We start from the raw sequence: 21,573 nt of genomic DNA on the forward strand, positions 1-21,573 counted from the left end.
TTAGATTTCCCCTTCAGGCTCATCACAGCATTGATTTTATAATACTTTGAAATGTGTGTGAAAGCCTAAAGGTCTCTGAATCAATGGATCAAGGGCTCTGTTACAACTGCAGTGTTGGTAATCACTGGACATGTTGGTTTGCTCACTTCATGGTGCCCTGTCTTAAGTAGCTCACCAAACTGCTAGATTGTACTAAGATACAGTCTTATAACTATATTTTCCTGTAAGAGCTACAGGAAACAACCTGACTTTATTTTGAAAGTACTGTCGAGTAACTTTGATTTTGCCAACTTGTAAAACCGTTTTAGTGTTTTCCTTTTCTTTACATTTTTCTCCCCGTTTACATGTTTTGTGTTGCACTGTTTTAGCACTTATACTGATAAATACCTTACACTGCGTAGGATGTAGGTTATATATATATATATATATATATATATACATGAAACCATAATGCCGACACTTGATGTTGTTGCCGATAGTGATAACTGCTGATGAGATTAAGCTGTCCCATGTTGTTGTTTTACGTTATTCATGTAATCCTCTTGCATTTCATACTTTGTTGTTTACCAAATAGTCATCACAAGGTGACAGACTAAAGACAGTATTATCTGCAGACCGGTCAAGTAGATTGTCTTCAGTTTTCAAATGAATACCATCAGTCACTCGCATTTACTTCTCTGTGTAGTGTTCAGTTGACTTGCATCTTTCCTGTTCTCTACGTAATGTAGGCAAGAGGTCATTTGTGTTTGTCAGTCGAAATCTTGTAAAGAAATTAATGTTACCACTTGGTGGTCCTGTTTATGGTTGCCTGTTGCTCAAAGCCATATCAGAAAAGCCTGTCGTATGTTAGTTTATGCTTTCTTATGAACCTGGAGCCAACTTGCTGCACATAAGGCTGAACAGGGATCAGTTCTTAGCCCAGGTTGCCTATGCTTTTTGAATATGCACCTCCGTGGCAGGTAACCAAGCCTTGTGGTTTCATCACCCTCTTATTTGTTGCGTGAATGTCTTCTTGCTCAAGGACACCGGTTCAACCTTTTACCTACTTATCCATGTTTACCAGAGTTGTGTGTTGTGTTGCACTGAAATAGCTTAAATGTAACGGGTTTATTGTGAGGGTTTTCAGCCATGCTAGCAGCATGCTTTAGTTCACTGTTTTCAGAGCGAAATACCTTGACAACTGTTTGAATTGTGCCGCAATTTGGTCCAAATATTGATGGATGCCTGAAATTGAATCCTAATGATTTTGTTGATCCTGAGTGTATATACACCACCAACCGGTCAAAATTGGGCTTGTCAAATATTGTAGTACTTGACATGAAACTCTTTGATGTAAATTACTGACTGAATTTCTCTCAACCTCAGCTGTAGTTTGAGACTAATGCTAGATAGCATACTAACATCCTAAATATCATAAATACATCCTTACTATATTCATGACAGCACATGCTAGCATGCTAGCCTCCCGCTCAAGTCAGAGTTGGACCTAAATACAGGTGTTGATTGCAAAACAGGTTTCACTACTCAATATTTTTATATTAACAATGAATATAATTACTATGTGTAATGTAAAGAGACTAGAATCACCAATGCCACAGTTCCCCTTTGATTTACAGGGTGCTTTAGCATCTTTCCATTTCTAGTTTTATTTTTATGGGTTCCCTGTTTTGGTCACATAAATAATTGTCTCCTTTTAAAGTTTCAATTTCAGCATATTGCTTTCAATGTCATTACCTCATTTACAAAGTGTTGCAATGGTAGAATAAAGGGTAACACACATAAATATGAGCACTGTACAAGAAGCCTGCTGTCCTTATGGAAACTTTCAAATCTGAGATGGCTTGCTCAAATCTTTAATTGCAGTATTTTTTTTCTCACCTGCATTCTGCGAAGAAGGCAATGAGTACTAGCCGATCAGAGGCAGACCAGGGCAGGTTTACGCCGAATGCAGACGATTAAACTTTAACATTTCCCCAAAACTCTCTCGCTCAGTTGTTGCTCGTATACCATTGGTTAAACTACCGCGTGCCAAGTGTGTCTCAGATGGCGGACCCCTGCTACAGACCAAAACAGAGCTACAAAGAGTGAATATTGTACTTACAGTTGTGAGTTTGCCAGAAACATGACTACAAATGAATGCTTGTATTGCTCTGTGTCTGCTTTTGTTGGCTAATATATTTAGCATTGCAACTTTGTTAAGCCATAATATGCAAGCGGGATATTCAGCTTGTTGTGGAGTTAAAAACCTGATTACGCCGCTTTCATCTGAGTTGACAACGTAGAGCTGAGCCTGATAAGTTGATCGAAGGATAACCCTTTTGATTTACGTAACAATGCTTTTTTTCTTTTCTTGTGCCACTCTAGCAATAACAAAGTGGTCTCTCCATTTTAAACCATCCAACAAATGTGTTTCCTGTTGTATTGATGATTACGCCTACAGAAGTTTGCTTGCGTGGCTAAAGACCTTTTCTTGTTTTCTTGTTGTGGGTGGAGCAACATGACTGTGATGTTATTGGTTGTTTTGAATGTTTCCCTTCAATCATGTTAGTTTATTATTATTTGTTAAATCTTGGCAGATACTGAACTATTTATATAGACTCAGTTTCTCAAGGAAAATGTCACTGTTGTGTGTACAAAAATGCTTTTAAATATTAGTTAATATATATTTGAATATGCTTACTTTTTTGCAGTCAAATATCTGTAGAGTTAAGAGAACCCAAAATGCTGATACGAATGTGCAGAAACACAATACATTTTACTTTGACCACGATATGGTCCTTATGTGGCCTCTGCTAGACAGGAATGAGAATACAAAGTAAGAGAATAAGCTTTTATTGGTAACAAGTAAATCATAGCAGTTTACAAAAAATGCTAGTAAAGTGAAATTGTTACTACAGGTGACAAAAACAGATTTTGATTGAATTGAATGTAATGAAGCAATCTTTTGAATTTGAAGACATTACCATAAATATTTTCAGAAATAAATAAGCAACATGTCTGTGTTTTAATTATGACATTATATATCTCTTTAGAATGTGAGGGGGGTATCCCTATTTAGAGATAACAGCAGCCATACATTATGCTCCTGTTGGGTAGAATAACATGTTTATTTCAAAGGAACTGCATATCCGCAGTGCCTATTGTATAAAGCAATGCAAATAAGCACCAACAACTGGTTTTGTGTATGTGTCTCTATGATGTTTAAGACATAAAGTAGTGTCAGTTATTTTTATTAGGCTATGGATGGTGTCTAGTTGGTTTTATCTTCTGGGATTGTAGAATTGATTGGAGTCAAATCCTTTGGTACTTGGCATATTTCTGCCTGAAGCATTAGGGTGCCTTCTGGCCTGATCTGAAAGGAAAATATACAAAAAGGTTAATTTTGTAGTTCGCCCATATTGTGTCGTGCCACTTGCCAAACTGATACAACACCTGAACTTGTCGCTTTTACATAAACTAAATGTTTTCAGAGGTTGCTGTCGAAGCTACAATTTCAAATGCAACTCACCAAAAGCCTTCAGTTTGCTAACATTTTAGTACACAGGGAATTCAGGTTTTGCGGATCTATAAAAGGGCTATAAGCTGTTGTATTTATGAATAACAAAATTCCCTGAGAACCTTGTCACGGCTAACTTAACTGTACTAACACATGGTAATTACTGGCAGGGCCGTCACAAAGGGTGGAACATTGACATAGAGTCACACACACGCAGGTCCGGTTCTCAAGCATTGCACACCCAGTCTATCAAGTTAATATTTTGCACCTTCAGTTTAAATTTTTATAATAAATCTCAAGTGTAAGATGGTAGATCTTAGTAGCACCTCTTATTTTGGTTCATGTATGTGCATCATCGCAACATGCAAAATTGCTACGTGGAGGCCTCATGCCTGCATATGCACATTCTATAAAAACAATCTGGTAGATTAAACTTCACAAATGTGCATAACAATTAAATGGTAGCCAGATATAATTACTTTGTATTACAGTATCTACCAGCAGTCCACTGTCCAGGCATTCATTGTTATGTTACATAATCACTGGGCCACCACCTTCATAGTAAATACTGATGACTGATGCCTTTTGAATAAAAACTAATCAACGCCCAATTCAAACAATTATGAAAGAATGTCAGGGAAGACAGTGAGATCCTTTTCACCCTGTCTTTAGATAATATATATAAGTATATTTGTGTGTAGGTGTGTATAAATATGTATGTATTTGTACTCTTATCTTTTCTTATGGTTCTGTTGTAATTTTTGATGAATCTCTGGCACAGGCATTTAAGAGTTATTTTTTATGTTAGAACTCGGTTCATTAAAAGTATACTGGATCCTTTAATAAGTGCGCTACATTAACTGACTTGACTTAAGAGGACGCTGAAAGGGTAGCTATTTATACCTGACACTAATTCATACAATCATGGTGTAGTATTTATCTTTTAAATTATTCTGATGGCATGTTTTAAGAAGAAAAGTGATACAATCTCAGTGTCCCAGGGTCACATCTCTGTCTGCCTGCTGCAGTCTTTTTGAATCCGACTGTTGAGATCAATATAACAATTTAATATTGTGTGTGTGTGTGTGTTTTATGCCTTACTTGTCTTTTGTCCTGCCATAAATGGTGGACCCGGATAATAGCCTGGTGGCTGGCCTTGCACAAACTGAGGTGGATTCCAGCCTGCTTGTGACCCCATAAAAGGATAAATTGGTCCAGGAACTGGCTGGAATAACTGGATGAGTGGACGACCTGTACTGTGCGACCTGGGCTGTCTTCTCTGCTGTGGAGGCTTAGTTACTTTTGAAACAGAGAAAGTGAGAGGAGAGGATAGTGTTAAAAAATTCTCGTCAAATTGTTTTTTATTTAAAAGAAATATTTGTTAGCCCTATCAAAGCACACATTTGCAAGAAGTACCGTTATACATCTCTCAAAACTTTGGGAAGGACACTACATGTACATATTGACAAACAAAAATCCACAGATTTATAATTTGTTTCTGTTCAAGGCTTCAAGGCTGTGCAGACCTGTGTCTGAATTGTTATCATACACATGGAGAGATATTTTATGATAGGCACATGTTCACTTCCGTAGGTACTACTGTATTTAGATAAAAACATTCATAGAGATTAATATACCGGATTCAGGTTGAGATCCAGTACTTGCAGGTGTTAAGACAGGAACTGCTTTTTTGTCTATGAATGGGAAATGGACGACAATTAGAACATCTTAGGTACATAAGGCACATCATTTTATATCTCTAGTAGCCCACCACCACCAAACACAGCGTTAATAAAGTTAACATTTGGTTTAATTTCCAGTATCTCTCACGGCACAAACTCACCAGATGCAACAAAGCCAGGGTTAAGTTCTGCAACACAATTGGACATAATTGGCTTCATTATAATTTCACAAAACATTTCCCAATGTAAAATCTCCCACTAAAAATGTACCTACACATTCACCTGGTTTAAGTATGAATAATCTGGCCTCAACAGGCTGTTTAAGGATCTCTGTCAGATACTCCTTCAGGAGAGCAGAAAAGGCCTGTGTTGCTGTCACATTCTTGGAGTCCAGGTTGATTCGAGGGGGAGAAGCGTCTTTAAACTTTGTAGCATTGAAGTCAAATGAAGTCTGTAAGGAAAAAATACTTATTAATTACATGTGTCTGCAAGACATGGCATAACTAGGTGCAAATGGGTGTAGCAACATCCATTGTCTATCCTTATTTTGATAGTACATCTGGGGCCAAAGTCAAATGATAAAATTAGAGCTGCAATTAATGATTATTTCCTTTATCCATTAATCAATATATAATTTTCTCAACAATTGTGAATTTCAGAAAATAGTGAAAATACCTGTAATAACATCCAACAGCCCAGACTGACGTATTCAAATACTTTTTTAACAATCCAAAACCCAAATATATTTGATTAATTATAATATATCATTGAGAAAATCATCAAATATATGAGAAGCTGAAACCAGCTTTTGTTTTTTCCTTCAAAATACTAAAATGATTTACCAATAAAATAGAAATAATAAAATCAGTATTTGCCTATTCATTTTCTAATCTACAAATGTCTGCAGCTCTAGTGAAAATTCAACATATTTGTATTAAACATACTTTAATACAAATTGTGTTGGCAATATTCCAAGTGTATATGACATGAAACCAGTTTCCCATTTTAATTGTCATTTCTCATTCTGCACAGTCTATTCTGTCTCATTTGGCTTGAGGCTGAACCTACATTTCCCTCTCTTTTCTCTACCCTCCTTCATTTTCCTGTGTTCAATGTTCATCCCACCTGGAGAAAAGCCAAGGTTTGGGATTGACTCAGCAGGCTGTAGATTTGTTCTTTGGCTTTTGTCATTTTGACAGTATTGTCAGCCAACTTCTGGTTGTGGTCCTGAAGTTTCATCTGGCAAATGTCCAGCTCGTGGTCCACGTCAAGCTGGGCCTGACATTGTTCTTGGTCCAACATATCCCGAATCTGTTGATACACAGTTGTCAATGCTGTCTTCCTTTTGGTTGCTGCGTCCTAGAAAAAGGACCACGAGAGGAGCCATTAATAAATACATGAATAAATAGCCTAAGTAAATTGACAAACTGACATGATGTTATTGCCATCACGTTTCCTTTCGTAAATTAATAATTAATTGATTTGTTTCATATTTTTGTGAAAAACAGGAAATGTAGTAGATGAAAATTACCTTTAGCTTGCTTTGCGTGTCATTTATTTGAAACACAGCAGTCTCAGTCTTTTCAATTTTCCCATCCAGCAAACGCAGCTTGTCTTTCAAGTCAAGCTACAAAGACCGATATGGAACATAGCTTCAGTACACAGAGAATTGTGTTATGTTTGATACAAACCTGCTCGCTACAGCCTCAATGAAGGGCACAATGCAAGCAATTCTTTTTCCAATGCATAAACAGCATCTTCTTTATTTCTGTAGCTTCTTCTTTTTTACGGCAGGGTGACATGTTTTTATGATGCTAAAGTTCAGGGTGACATGTTTTTATGATGCTAAAGTTCATTTATTACAACATCCTACTGCAATAGTTTTGAATGCCTAAAACCGTAGTTATATATTTCTCTCTTATTGTCCATTTATAAGTTAACTTATAAGTTTGTTATAGAGAGAGTTTGAAGGGACGATTGATATCCCTCTCATGTCTGTAACATTACAGTTAATGTAGCATAAGCCAGTAGCTAACTTAGCTTAGCACAAAGACTGAAAACATGGAGAAACAGCCATGTCCGAATGTCAAAAACCTGCCTGTCAGCACAATGCTCACTAATTGAATGGTTATAGCTTGTCCATATGGACAGAGCCAGCGAACAAGCATATATCTCAAAATGTACCTTTTTAAATAGGTGAGGACCGGCCAATAACGTACTAACTTAGTTAGTCCACATAGTCTGAAGGTTAAAACCTCACAATCGGTCCTCACAACGATAGATGTAAAAGTACACACACACACACACACCTCTGTCAGGTTCCTCTTCTCCTCGGGGGATATGAAGGAGCAGCCCTTGTGCACCTGCTGAAGGCAGAGGCTGCAGATAGGACGGCTGTGTTGGCTGCAGAAAAGCTCCATCAGCTTGTGGTGGTCCGGGCAGATCCGCTCCGACAGGTCGCCGAGGGGCTGACTCAGCTGGTGGAGCCTAAAGGTGGGGTTTTCCCGGTGAGGCCGCAGGTGCTCCTCGCAGAAAGAGGCCATGCAGGTGAGGCAGGTCTGCGACGCTTCTGCTTCCATGCATGTGTCACAACGTATGACATCCTCCTTCTCGGCTTCGCTCTCCTCTGCTATCAGGGTGGCTTCGCTCTTGCTCTTGCTCTTGCTCTTGCTCCTCAAGCTGAAGGTCTGCACGACGCTGCTGAGGACCGTGTTTTTCTTCAGCTCCGGTTTGGTGGCGAAGTGGGTCCGACACTGAGGACAGCTGTAGGAGTCCTTCCAGGTGGCGAGGAGGCAGTCCTGGCAGAAGTTGTGTCCGCAGGGGATGGTCACCGGGCAGTCAAAGGGACTCAGACAGATGCTGCAGGTCAGCTCATCCTCCAGACTAATCAGAGAAAACGGACTCTCGTCCACCGCCGCCATGATGGAGCGTCAGAGAAATGCGGAAACTGCGGGGGAGAAACGAAACTAACTCGGCCATGACCGGATGAGGCTGGGGGAGGAAACAAAACTAAACTTGGCAGTTTAACGTGGATGCAGCTCACTCCAGTTCACTGGCATTAAGTCAGGCAATAACAGTGCGTTATCTCTGACAACTCATGACTTCTGAATAAACAAATTATCGCTCTCTCTCTCTCTCCCTCTCCCTCTCTCTCTAATGATGAATCACATCCGCCAACAAATGTGGATATATGTGAATTTATTTGTCATGAAATAACGAAATGTGAAAATGCGCGGGGGACTGTGTAAAAATGGTTGTAGTTCGAAAACGATTAACGCCAGTGTTGTTATATCCATTGAATTAAAGCTGAAAGTCTACACTTCAAACACATATTGACTGCGTCATTTCAAATCTGAGTGAAATAAGAAGTGTCACAGTCCAAATACTTATGGCCCTGACTGTATATACATATACTGTATATGTGTGTGTATATGTCTATATTTCTGTGTATAGCTGCAAGCACAGCGTTGTGTCGCAAGCAGCTCTCTTCTGCTTCTCAACTTTTCTGAGACAGAGCTTGTATCTGTGCAGTACCAGAAACAGTCTGTGAAAAGAAAAAGGGCGAAATACTAGAGAATTGTGACCCCAGGAGGGAAATTAAAATTTCTTCAAGGAAATTTCTGAGGTTTTGGCTTTGTTCTGGACACAGATCTGAATGAGACACAGAGATGGTGGTTGATATGGATGTTGACATGAGACAGATGCAGGCCCGTAGAGATCACCCCCGCAGCCCTCGCCCTCGCATGGCAATTTTTTTTTCAATCCAACACTAGCCAGCGCACTCGGCCGTATTGCGGCTAAGTGTCGGCTGACTCGGCCAAATGTGAGCCACCTTTGGCACATTTCACTGTTGCCATGTCTGGCCCAGGTGTAGCTGTTACGGACATGGGCAGATTCTGTCTGAGACATGGCAACCGGTTTATCGGCTGCCGAATCTGGGCCGAATAATGTAATAAATAAATAATATTACATTACGTAATAACATTAAGATATCCCTCAAAGTTGTCTCTCTCATATAAAGCTACACAATAAAAAAAATATTTTAAACTGGCTTTATACGTTTTAAATAATAGTTGTAAAGGCAATCGTAACAGGCAACTACTAGGGTCTCCTGCTACGCGGACTGGTGTTATTGTTGGGCCGCGGTGTATTCTGGGAGAACTGCGAGGAAATTTCTCTTGAGGAAAAATGAAACGCGCATTTAAAAGTGGTGCCCAAAAGCGGCATTCAAAACAGAACATTTCTGAATTAAATGCCAAACTTCCCAAAATTAGAAGTCTTTTTCGACCAGCTGGTGAAGGATGCACTCATCTGCCAGAAGAGACAGGTATTGTACTGTTTGCTATAGCTAACATTACCACGTAGCTAACGTTATACTTTGACAGCTGTACTGCTTGAAAATACATTAACCTTATTAAACCTATGCTCTCACTATACCCCCTGCGCCCATTATCGGACACGTTTCCTTAATTATCTCCACAACCACATCGTTGTTTAACTTCATTTCACGTTGTACAACACTGCAACCCTTTTGAGAAGACAACGGCTCTGTACAAAATAATAAAAGTAACCGTTAAGTAAGAAAGGTCATTTTCCAAGCTAAAACTGATCAAAACATATCTCAGAAGCTCCATGTCACAAGAGAGGCTGTCAGGTGTGGCCATCCTTAGCATAGAGAATAAACGTGCGCGCAGTTTAGATGTAAAGAGCGTGGTTAAAGACTTTGCACCCACATTTGCTAAAAGACGAGTACATGTGTATTCAAATGCAAACCTGTAGAAAGTAGCCTACCGGTGTATCGACTATATGTAGGCATATTTGTTATGTTGTTGTAACACATGTTCTATTTGAGCTGTTTGATAGGCCCTAGCATATGTTTTGTTTCTGTTGGAATACATTTGTTCTCTTTGAGCTGTTTTTTCTGATTGAATAAATTTCCCTCAAAAGAAAAGCTTGGGTCCTGTTCGTTTATCTTTGGATAATGACCGCCGGACAATACATTATCCCTTACATATGGGGGGGAGGGGGGGCCCTCTCAGGGTTATTCTGCAGGGGGGCCTCATGTGTTTCCGTTACGGCACTGGACAGATGATATTAAAGAGGGAATTTCATAAAACTGTTGGACTGCTACTTAAATCCCTTTTGGCATCCGATAAAGAAAAAATAAGCGAGAAACATCTTTTAATTGGTTTAATACAAATTAACTTAACAACAGTGTTGGGTACAACCACCACACATACATTATTACACAAAAGTAAGTTTGAGTGAACTTTTTACAGCATGCAGTTTGGGTCAAATCCAATGTATTGGTACACTTGAAAATAGTAGATGCAAAGAACAAGGAACTTTATTTCAGTTAAGGATCAGCAAACATACATATTGATCTGCAAGCCACTGGAGTCTGTGTCATCATATTACGCTCTAAAAATAGAAGGCACAAGCAATTAAGTCATATGTTTCATGAAATAAACTTGAACTGCTTTACTCTGCTAAGCATAGATACACTTGAGAGAAAGAACAAAGACATTTACACTTTTATTTATCCCTGTGGGGAAATTCTTCTTCTGCATTTGACCCATCCTTAGTTATTAAGGAGCAGTGGGCTTGTGATGCTATTTAAGGTCGTTGGTAGGAGCAAACCGGTGTCAACACTCTTTGTGATAGTGGAAATCTTTTGATAGTTTCACTAAGATACGTGTCCCAAAGCACACTGTTCTAATGTGTTGATAAATAGTGAAAACAGCAGATTCCACTATACAGGTTCAGTCAGTGATGCAGGGATGTACCATACCCAAATATTCTCATGTAACCTAAGAATAAAGGTCTGTACTTTTGCCTGAAATGCCTTGCAGAGATCTTTAAACTTAACCAACATTAAACTGATTAATGCAGCGGTCAACATGTCTGAACCTTTACAAGGATATCAGTAAAGTCCTTCTGGACAACAGTGTTGTCTGACCACCTTCAATGCAGTGAAGTTAGTGGAACAAAGATATAAAAACATCACTCTTAACATACTGACTGTTGTGTCGACAGATCTCTACTGCTTGACGCCTAAACAGTTTGTCGTTTCACACCTTTTAGCAGCTACAAGATGAGCATGATTGTGGTGGAACGTCATCTTACAGGCCGGGGGTCAACTTTGTATCATCCAACAAATTATCAACGTGAATCTGTATATCTAACTACCCTTCCACCACTTTAAGAAAACCCAACAGAGCAGTCTGATGGCTTGTTAGTTTAATATGCCCATCAAAGATGTAAAATTGTGTTACATATTATTTATATGGGGCACACCCTGCAAGCATCACGTCCCGGGTTCATATTTGGCCAAGGACCATTTTCTGCAGGTTATCCATCTTCTCCACTTATTTGCTGGCATAAACTCCACCGATAAAAAGGCAAAATACCAAAGAAATATTCTAAAAGAAAAAAAAGAGACCACCTGGACTTGAAGAAAACAGTCTATATGACTTCTCATCAGCCAAACCAGTCAAAGAGTTGAGGAAGTGACAATATAGGAATAGTTGATGCGAACGATATATGTGCTTATCTTGACAAAGTTTCAGTACTTTGTCCTGTCGGCTACACTAGAAGTAGAATGGATACTTCCCACCAAACCAACTTGGAGATGCACTTTTTGTGTACCGTTGCCATCGTGACTGTTGCAGTGGTCTTTCTTCCGTAAACTAAAACGACTTATGGTACTGAAGTGAGGTTTTGCAGTAACAACTAAAATGAGCTGTAACGTTACAAGAGCCAGAGTAAATGAGCTTGATTTAACATCTTAATGCTTCGTCCACACACTCTTGTAACAGCGTAGCACATTGCCATCACCAGAGTGCCAACTTTGTTTGGCTCATTTTCTGTAACCAGTGTAGCATTAAAGTAAAACCACAAATTCCACCACAAAACCAGCTAACTAGCTATGCTAGCTATGGTTTTGTACTAACAATGTACTAATGTACTAAATTTGTTTAATGACCACAAAAAACAGTTAAATGTCTGTTGCACTCCTATTCTATTTCTATGGGTACCCTGCATAGCCAATCATATCACAGAAACAAATCTGTTTCTAGTCACTCATGGCAGGCTTCTAGGAAGTTGCAACCCATGTTAACATGGTTAGTTAAGTATTGTTTGGTATCTAAACAATTGTGATAACAATTTCACCACATCACCCAGCCCTAAACCTTTAGGAGCAACGCTTCAGTATACTCCAAAACAATCAACAAACATGCAGAATTAATATGAAATCGCTGCACTGACATATGCTGGAGAGTGACGTCATTAATTCACTTCTTTATCCAGTCACATTCACAATACTAGCACACACATACTGTACATGCACAGTGTGCGTTACTGTGCACTGTTATAATCCCAGTAGAGGAGGAAGTAGATTGAACCGCCTACAATTCAGACCAACACAAGAAAACCCAGCTACCACTCCTCCCGGCTTCATCCCATCAAGGCAACTGGCTGAAGGTTACTGACAGCACACCTGCCTTCATTACTTGCTCTTTTATTTTTGGACCAGTTTCAATTACGTTTATTGAAATGAAAAATAATGAAAATGGGAAGATATTTGATCTTGCCCATCGTTTGCCATTAAACACAGAATTATGCCTGTATTACGTCCGCATGTAGTATACATTATAATATAGCTTCAAAAAGACATTTTTATCTTGTCTTTAATTACTTATTATGAAGTAATTGGGACACGGAAGTGCATCCTAATCCCTTAACATGCAGTTTATAGACTGTAAAACATGAGGTATATTGCTTTTCCTGTGTTTTTGGGTCATATAACTACAAATTCAGCATCATAGCTAAGGACAACCACTAAGGAGTTACAGTAGCTATGACAGACTGGGCAGAATAACCTTCATTATCTTGGTTTGAAGCAGAGCTAACAGAATGACACTGAGCAGTAATCAATAGTGGGGATTATAATTATTTGACCAGACCCTTTCCAACATCACTAATTGCGATTTAGTTGCAACTGTGCTAGGGGCGGCCAGTCTCTTGCTATGAAAAATAAAGACTGGGTTAATAATGAATGTTTTGACAGCATAGGGCTGACTGTGTATATGTATGTGCCTGCACATGCCATCAATTTGCATCTGCTCCTGATGGCTGCAGCTTGCACAAAGAAGCAGACGAGCCACTTGAGAAAATCCAGAAAGCTGGATACACAGCTTCAGCAAAGGGGAACACAAAGGAGTGGAAGGGATATGCCCTGTCTGCCACGTTATAGAACGTAGCAGTACCCACCTCACAATCCAACAGCACACCAATGCGCTTTGGATTGGGATTGACTAGCACAGTCTCACTGCTGTTATACCAAGCTGACAGCTTGACGTTGAACCACTCGACACACCAGGACTGGCCATTGCGGCCCAGTCGACTGGTGGGACCTTTGCGGTCAATGCTGCTGTAAGCCAAGCCGATGCCAATGAAGTTGTTGCTGCTCAGTTTGACTTCCCAGTAGTGGCGTCCTCTAGAGAATCCCTTGGAGGCCAGCACCTGGGAGCAGACGGCGAAGCGTTCAGGGCAGTCGGGGTAGTTGGTCTGTTCATCTGACACAGATGCCTTAGTGAAGTTCTCTGTCAGTGCAATGCGTTTGTGGGCCGTCTTTGGATCCAAAGTGAGTATCGTACTATCTGGAAGGGACAGAAGAAAAAAACATTCAAATAACAGAAACGTTGCTACTAAGAGAGGAGGACACCTGCTGCACTCTTACACTTACATTTCAGAAGTTCGGTTCTTGGTATAGCTGATGTTATGTTTGGGGGAATGTCCGTTGTTTCTACAACAGAAGACAAAAACAAAATTCTCATCAGGCTCGGGGATAACGACTAAAAGCTTTAAAAACGCAGAGTTTATACATTACTGTGTTCAGCATGTGTCAAAACATTTTTTATAAAGGTTTTTGTGGCTCCAGAGGGAGCTGCATAAAGGCTGATACATTGCCTCAAGTGATGTTACTTGAGTCAGTGCCAAGTACATATATATATATATATATATTTTTAAAACTCTTTAACATGTGTCCGACAATGTAGCAATACTAAATTGGTAGATTACTCTATTTAATGGATGGTGTCTACCTGCTGTCTCTTTGGATTTAGCTGCAGGAGTACAGCCTTTGGATTTGTCTTTCCCACCGAAATCGATCAGGTTCTCCATTGAATGGTCAAGATTCCCTTTCCCCATGTGGTCTTCTGTGGCTTGGGGAGGTTTTGGTTCTGATAAGAAAAAAAACATAGTACCTTTGTTATGTAGCTTCAGTGCTCATTTTGACACTGTTAAGTGCAATCAACATGCATTCATTAAAAAGGGTGTTTTACTCTGACACAACCTGCCTCGACAGAAAAAAACACAACTTTTCTAGCAGCTGTATACCCCGACTGAGATCTGTTTCTCTTACTGACTGACCGAATGAAGGGTGAGCGGCAACTGACGCTTGTGAGTTTTTCTCTCCCTCTGTTTCTATCCGTTGCCTATCTGTGTGTGTGTGTGTGTGTGTGTATATGCGGACATTATGTTTGAAAGATTGATGTTTTGGTGACGCAATTTCTTTAACGTGTGTATATAGTGCAACCCCTGATACCAATATTGGATAAGTCCCTTCTCTAATGAGAATGCATTAGTTTCCGCTAGACGTACCTAATAAACTGGCAACTGAGTATTCCTGTCATGTCCAGGAAACTGTGATGTTAAATTAATCAGTTTCGTGTCTTGTGTCCATGTTGTCTTGTGATTTCCTGTTTTATTGTGAAAGTCAACTCTCCTCTTGTTTCAGGCAACTTGTTCCTTCCCCTGTGTGTTTCTCCTCTGGTCTGATTGGCTGCCTCGCTCCTGATTGTTTCCACCTGTGCCCTCACCCTGTGTATATATTGTCTGCGTCTCCCTTTGTCCCGTGCCTGTTCGTTTTGTCTTTTGTGCCAGAGAACCAGCCATTTCCATGAAATTCACCAGTCACCAGGTTATGATATTTTGTTACTTTGTTCATGTAGATTTTCTGTTTGTTTGTTCCAGTTAATTAAATTTTTTGTTGTTACTTTGCCTTGAGTCGTGCGTATGGGTTCTAGTCTTTGTTCGGTCATGACAGTTCCCAATTAGTCTTATAATAAATACATTTACTTACGTTGAGGTTTCTTCTTTGGGCCCGATTTGGGTTGGGGACCTGGACCTGTCCATGGTGGCTCTGAGATTTAAAAAAATGGGCAAAAGAAAGGCATCTTTTAACAGTCCTGTCTAATAAAATGCATTTCAGTGTTTTTTTTCTCATATAAAGCATTTATGTTGGACAGGTGAACATACCAGAAGACCAGCTAACAGGTAGAACCTCTTTATACGCTCCTGAGAACATGTCACAGGTGTATTATATTTAATTAATTACATTTTGTAATGACTTAAAACATTTACCCCAACCACTACACAATGCAGCATCAATTTGAGGAATATTTTAAGATCAAGTGAATTTTCTTTTAGGATTCCACCATGAGCCAACTCACCAAGTATGCCAGTGTTTATATCTGCAATAAAATTGGACATAATTGGCTTTACTATACTTTCTCAATGCAACTCAACTCATCTTCAACTGTAAAATGTCCCACTTATGAATGTACCTACACCAGCATCTTAGAAACAATTCGGATGGCGTACGTTTTAGTAAAAGTGATATAATCATTGGTGCACTCTGTGTTGCTGTCAGCCCATTGTGAGTATGATTGTATATTTATATCTCACTTGTCTTATGTCCTCCCATAAATGAAGGATCCATAAATGGAGGAGCCATATAGGAGCCATGTGGATGCTGATGTGGATTCCAGCCTGCTGGTGGCTCCATATAAGGCCTACGAAATGGCTGAAGTAATGGGATGGGTACACGACCTGAACTGCGGGACCTGGGCTGTCTTTTCTGCTTTGGAGGCTTGGTTACTTCTGAAACGGAGGAGGTAAAGCAAGAAGACATTTGATCAGATGTATGAAGGTATTTTATCAAAACACATGTGTGAATGTTTATTATGCACATGGGCAGATATTTTATTGTAGGTATAGATGAATATACCAGATTCTGGATGAGATCCAGTACTTCCAGAACTTGCAGGTGTTGAGCCAGGAACTGCTTTTTCATCTTTGAATGGGAAATGGACTGCATTAATATAGCACTTTTACAATTTGCCTCTCATCCCATTCACACTGAGTAAGTAAGTTACAATACTCCCAATGTGGAGATATTTTGGTTTCTTGCTCAATGCATGAACGAAAGGAGGAGCTAGAGATCGACCCGTCGACCCTGCAATTAGTGAACAACACGATCAACCTGCTGAGCCACAGCTGCCCCAGTCAGTCCCAGTAGCCCACCACCACCAAACACAGCGTTACTAAAGTCAACATTTGATTTAATCTCCAGTATCTCTCACGACACAAACTCACCAGATGCAACAATGTCAGTCTTAAATTCTGCAACACAATTGGACATGATTGGCTTCATTATAATTTCATAATGCATTTCCAAATGTAAAATCTCCCACTACAAATGTATCTGCACATTCACCTGGTTTAAGTAAGAGGAGTCTGGCCTTAACAGGCTGTTTAAGGATCTCTGTCAGATACTCCTTCAAGAGAGCAGAAAATGCCTGTGTTGCTGTCACATTCTTGGAGTCCAGGCTGATTCGAGGGATGGAAGGCTCAAAGTTCACAGCTGGGGGCAGGTCAAATGAAGCCTGAGAATAGAAAAACACATTTTTGTTTTCTTGATGGAACATAGAGATAAAGCTCATTTCTGTTGTGGTCATGATATAAGGTAGTGTAGTTTAAATATAATTGGAATTAAATTTAACGTGTGATGGTTGAAACCAACCACATCTAGCATACTCCAGTTTCTCTTTTCAGTCATTGGCAAAATCTCAACCTGGACCCTAAACCAACCCACTGACCTCTGTTTGACGTCACAATCACGTCTGAAAGAAACACCGTTCTTTAAGAGGCTATGAACACAACAGCAAGCTCAATTAAATGAACAGAGAAGAGTAACTTTAATAAAAGGTGGAGTATACAATATTCAGAACATTAATCTAGCAACAAACAACTATTTGTGATGTAACAATAGGGAAGTAAAGCCAACAGACGTAAACACTGTTGGCTTTGTCAGCACGTTTGCCATAGTTTGTGCGGTTAGCCGTGAGGTGCTGGCCTAACCGTCGCCATGGAAAAGCAATAGGAATGCTCCCAGTCCCTTTATATTGCACCCTTAAATGTCTTTTAGTTTGATTTTGTTTTAGTAAATACTTATACAGGTAGTTGCGTGAAATTAGTTATACAGAGCGCGTTTCATGATGAACACAAAATGGGGTTTGTGGTCAGGAGAGGCAGCATTGAGGCAGACTCACTGTTGGGAGGGTTTTATAACCCACTCTCACTCCCCGCCATCTGGTTTGGACCTTCCATGCTAAGGCTCAAACGGAGTAGAAGTGGGTCGGGAAAGATTCAGCGATTGAATCTGGTCACTTCAAGTTTTAACTTGAATGAACTGTCAGACATCATAAATATCAACACTCAAACTGATATTGATATTTTTTTTTCTTACTTTAAGGTGGTAAATTAAATGTTCCTGCTAACAGCAGTCCATAGCTTTGCTCCCCTACTAGTAATAGTCGTAGTAGTCGGTTTTCATCTACTGTCGGTTAAACATTTACTATGGATAAGTACTTCATACAACTCTACTTGGAAAACAATCCAAAAATGTCCTTTAACCCTTTAACAAAGCATGCTGTATGGATTTATATTTGGCTGCTTTTGCTTCACTTACATTTAAAACTATAAAAGTCAGCTTCCAGATTGTGTGCGGATTGATGATCACAGTTGTCTCACCTGTAGGAAGGCCAGAGTTTGGGACTGACTCAGCAGACTGTGGATCTCTTCTTTGGCTTTGCTCATATTGTTAACGTTCTCAGTGAACCTCTTTGCGAGACCCTTGAGTTTAGTCTGACCACCCTCCAGCTCGCGGTCCACTGCATTCAGAGATTCACGCTCCTCTCGTGCTAACATATCCTGGATCTGCTGATACTCCGCTACCAAAGCCTTCTTCCTGTTGGTCGCTGAGTCCTTGGGAACAATCAAGAGAAGACCCATGAATAGATCGGTAGGTCACAAGACAGGGGAACACAGGGCTTAGACAAAAAACAGAAATACCTGACAATACAACAACTCAGTGTGTATGGTCTACAAATAAACTTGAATTGATTTTGTTATTCAAGCTTCTTCTTCTTTCAAGGCACTATTTGTGCCATACATGTAAATTAAACAGCATGTTAAATGTTGATGGTTACCTTTAGGTTGTTCTGCATGTCACCCATTTGACGTATAACATTCTCATTCTTCGTTATCTTCCCGTCCAGCAAATCCAATTTGCCCCTCAGGTCGGACTACAAACAGAGAACAGAGAGTCATTCAATTATTTGACACACAGCTCTAAGAGAATCAGGATTCATTTTGCACAGAGCCATGTCTTTCAAAGACACATTATTATTATAACTATAAGTGCTAACTTCAGTTTAAAAAAGGACAAGGCGATTATGCTCACAATATTATGCTTTCCTCCTCACTGGTCAAATATCCGACTTTTACCAATGTTGTCCAGTGATTAATAAGCTCAATAAGTATTGGCCAGATATTGGTGCATCCATCTGACACACACGCTCGCACACACAATAGTTTAGAATGCCTAAAACCAAAGTTATATATTTCCCTCTTATTGTTCATTCATAGTTAACTTATACGATTGTTATAGAGAAAGTTTGATGGGACGATTGATATCCCTCTCATGTCTGTAACATTACAGTTAATGTAGCATAAGCCAGTAGCTAACTTAGCTTAGCACAAAGACTGAAAACATGGAGAAACAGCCATTTCCGAATGTCAAAAACCTGCCTGTCAGCACAATGCTCACTAATTGAATGGTTATAGCTTGTCCATATGGACAGAGCCAGCGAACAAGCATATATCTCAAAATGTACCTTTTTAAATAGGTGAGGACCGGCCAATAACGTACTAACTTAGTTAGTCCACATAGTCTGAAGGTTAAAACCTCACAATCGGTCCTCACAACGATAGATGTAAAAGTACACACACACACACACCTCTGTCAGGTTCCTCTTCTCCTCGGGGGATATGAAGGAGCAGCCCTTGTGCACCTGCTGAAGGCAGAGGCTGCAGATAGGACGGCTGTGTTGGCTGCAGAAAAGCTCCATCAGCTTGTGGTGGTCCGGGCAGATCCGCTCCGACAGGTCGCCGAGGGGCTGACTCAGCTGGTGGAGCCTAAAGGTGGGGTTTTCCCGGTGAGGCCGCAGGTGCTCCTCGCAGAAAGAGGCCATGCAGGTGAGGCAGGTCTGCGACGCTTCTGCTTCCATGCATGTGTCACAACGTATGACATCCTCCTTCTCGGCTTCGCTCTCCTCTGCTATCAGGGTGGCTTCGCTCTTGCTCTTGCTCTTGCTCTTGCTCCTCAAGCTGAAGGTCTGCACGACGCTGCTGAGGACCGTGTTTTTCTTCAGCTCCGGTTTGGTGGCGAAGTGGGTCCGACACTGAGGACAGCTGTAGGAGTCCTTCCAGGTGGCGAGGAGGCAGTCCTGGCAGAAGTTGTGTCCGCAGGGGATGGTCACCGGGCAGTCAAAGGGACTCAGACAGATGCTGCAGGTCAGCTCATCCTCCAGACTAATCAGAGAAAACGGACTCTCGTCCACCGCCGCCATGATGGAGCGTCAGAGAATTGCGGAAACTGCGGGGGAGAAACGAAACTTAACTAGTCTAGTTATTGAAAACGAAAGTAAAGAGCTATTGTTTCTAATTATTCTTAATCTCGATGAATTTCCTCTAGTTTGACGTATGTGAGCTAAATAACAGTTAAATATGTCAGTGTAAAATGTTATGCAGGCATTCTTAAAACGAGATTTGGACATTCAGCGCGACGCCGAGTTCGGTAGTCAAGTTTACATTTACGTATGACCTATCAAAACAGAAAAAACATAAACAGGACACTCTGAAACACAAAATGGGTTTGTTTATTTATATACACATATATGTTAATCTCCCACAGTAGGGCCTACCTTGAGTCCTCAGGTGTACAGTTCTGACGTGTTGCTCCGATCCTGGCTATCGTATACCTGCACAGATAATTTCTTCAAACGGAGATGTTCCTCTCCTCTCGTCCACACGCTCGCGGAGTATTAGCTCCTAAAACCTAGAACGGATACTTTTGAGAACGCTCTCTCCGGCAAGTTTGTTACAATAAAGAACGTTGTTACAAGTAGAACGGGGCGTTTGAAAAACTAGTGTGTCATCACACTGACTCGCGCATGCCCAGAGTTGCTTCGTGTACTGAACGCGTGCCAGAAACAACAGCAAAGATCGCGACTATTTCATAATTGTACTTAAAGGCGTGAAATAGTAGTCTTTATAAATGGATCAAATACACATTTTTGATTGTTATGAAAACCCTTCTATTTAGAAAAAACAGGTCCAATAGTATGCTTTCTGGTCAGGATATTTTGATTTATTTTGAAAATAACTCAATGGACAAACACGTTAGCTTTTTAATCCAGCTGTTTATATAATTCTAATTATTCCTTTTTATATACATACACTTTTGAAGACAATTGAACTAAATTCTAACTAATTTCTAACGGATATTAACATATTACAATTCGGGAAGAAAAAAAAGCAACAAAAGACCCAAGCAATGTATTCAAGGATTTAAGGATAATGTATTGTCATTATGCAACACAGGGATGCACCACGAAATTCAGTTGAATTCCATTTGTAACACAGCAAACACAGGAGGAATGTAAACAGCAGCAACAAAGTTCTCTGAGGCAGATAATATGGCCAATGTCTTCACATTATAAATTCAACATGATAAAAACATTGTCCATTGACTGTGACTTTGAGCACGAAGCACCATGATGTAAACAGTCCTGTCCTGCCCGTCAAGTGCAGCTTGATCCAGGAAGAACGATGCAGCCGCAGGTCTCTGAAGATGGGCACAACAGTCACTACTGCTTTCATCATCTTACTTTTTTTACATTCACACACACTCTCTTCAGACAGCCAGCAGTAGAATGGGTAGTGGAGTCGCCTTCTGTCCTCGCTGGTTTTAGCTTTCATCTCGGCTCTCCTGCCTCTACCTGGGGAAGTTTGATGGCGTTTGGTCCAGCCGGTCTGCGCCGTGGGTGGTAATCATCTGAATGCCTACTGCACTTAATCCAATGCCAATTTCAAATGATGAATTTAATATGTCATGCCATTAGTGATGAACACAGAAATACCAACAAATGAAGCAAAATTCCTGGGAGCTACGTACATCTGCCACCGTTGCCACAGCAACTTCTT

At 40.2% G+C, this 21,573-nt stretch overlaps 3 protein-coding genes across 10 annotated transcripts in view; 1 reads left to right on the forward strand and 2 right to left on the reverse strand.

Moving 5' to 3' along the window:
• The window catches only part of dgke (diacylglycerol kinase, epsilon), a 10,747-nt gene extending 7,762 nt beyond the window's left edge, over positions 1-2,985 (forward strand). For both annotated transcript variants that reach the window (XM_034547197.1, XM_034547122.1), the window contains exon 12: positions 1-2,985. This exon is cut by the window's left edge and continues 869 nt beyond it. The gene's annotated coding sequence lies outside the window, so the exon portion shown is untranslated.
• On the reverse strand, positions 2,698-8,289 carry LOC117740735 (E3 ubiquitin/ISG15 ligase TRIM25-like). 3 transcript variants are annotated; one of them, XM_034547311.1, is made up of 8 exons: positions 7,488-8,288; positions 6,710-6,805; positions 6,304-6,537; positions 5,461-5,629; positions 5,340-5,366; positions 5,134-5,190; positions 4,598-4,795; positions 2,698-3,352 (listed from the first exon to the last, which is right to left on the reverse strand). In XM_034547311.1, exons 1-8 carry the CDS (start codon positions 8,097-8,099, stop codon positions 3,261-3,263), a joined length of 1,485 nt encoding a protein of 494 aa, XP_034403202.1. In that variant the 5' UTR covers positions 8,100-8,288; the 3' UTR covers positions 2,698-3,260. The 3 variants fall into 3 exon arrangements, with proteins under 3 accessions (XP_034403202.1, XP_034403369.1, XP_034403279.1); XM_034547478.1 differs by lacking the exon at positions 2,698-3,352 and having other exon boundaries at positions 4,678-4,795; positions 5,453-5,629; XM_034547388.1 differs by lacking the exons at positions 2,698-3,352; positions 4,598-4,795; positions 5,134-5,190 and having other exon boundaries at positions 5,197-5,366; positions 5,453-5,629; positions 7,488-8,289.
• A 2,064-nt stretch (positions 8,290-10,353) lies between these two features.
• On the reverse strand, positions 10,354-20,553 carry trim25 (tripartite motif containing 25). 5 transcript variants are annotated; one of them, XM_034530353.1, is made up of 14 exons: positions 20,292-20,553; positions 19,326-19,963; positions 18,516-18,611; positions 18,058-18,291; positions 16,742-16,910; positions 16,621-16,647; positions 16,253-16,318; positions 15,931-16,125; positions 15,696-15,716; positions 15,502-15,540; positions 15,326-15,385; positions 14,286-14,423; positions 13,928-13,987; positions 10,354-13,841 (listed from the first exon to the last, which is right to left on the reverse strand). In XM_034530353.1, exons 2-14 carry the CDS (start codon positions 19,935-19,937, stop codon positions 13,291-13,293), a joined length of 2,268 nt encoding a protein of 755 aa, XP_034386244.1. In that variant the 5' UTR covers positions 19,938-19,963; positions 20,292-20,553; the 3' UTR covers positions 10,354-13,290. The 5 variants fall into 5 exon arrangements, with proteins under 5 accessions (XP_034386244.1, XP_034386253.1, XP_034386261.1 ...); XM_034530362.1 differs by lacking the exon at positions 16,621-16,647; XM_034530370.1 differs by lacking the exon at positions 15,502-15,540.
• Positions 20,554-21,573: the final 1,020 nt, after the last annotated feature.

The sequence above is a fragment of the Cyclopterus lumpus genome, chromosome 1, assembly GCF_009769545.1.
Source record: "Cyclopterus lumpus isolate fCycLum1 chromosome 1, fCycLum1.pri, whole genome shotgun sequence".
NCBI classification, from domain to species: Eukaryota; Metazoa; Chordata; class Actinopteri; order Perciformes; family Cyclopteridae; genus Cyclopterus; species Cyclopterus lumpus.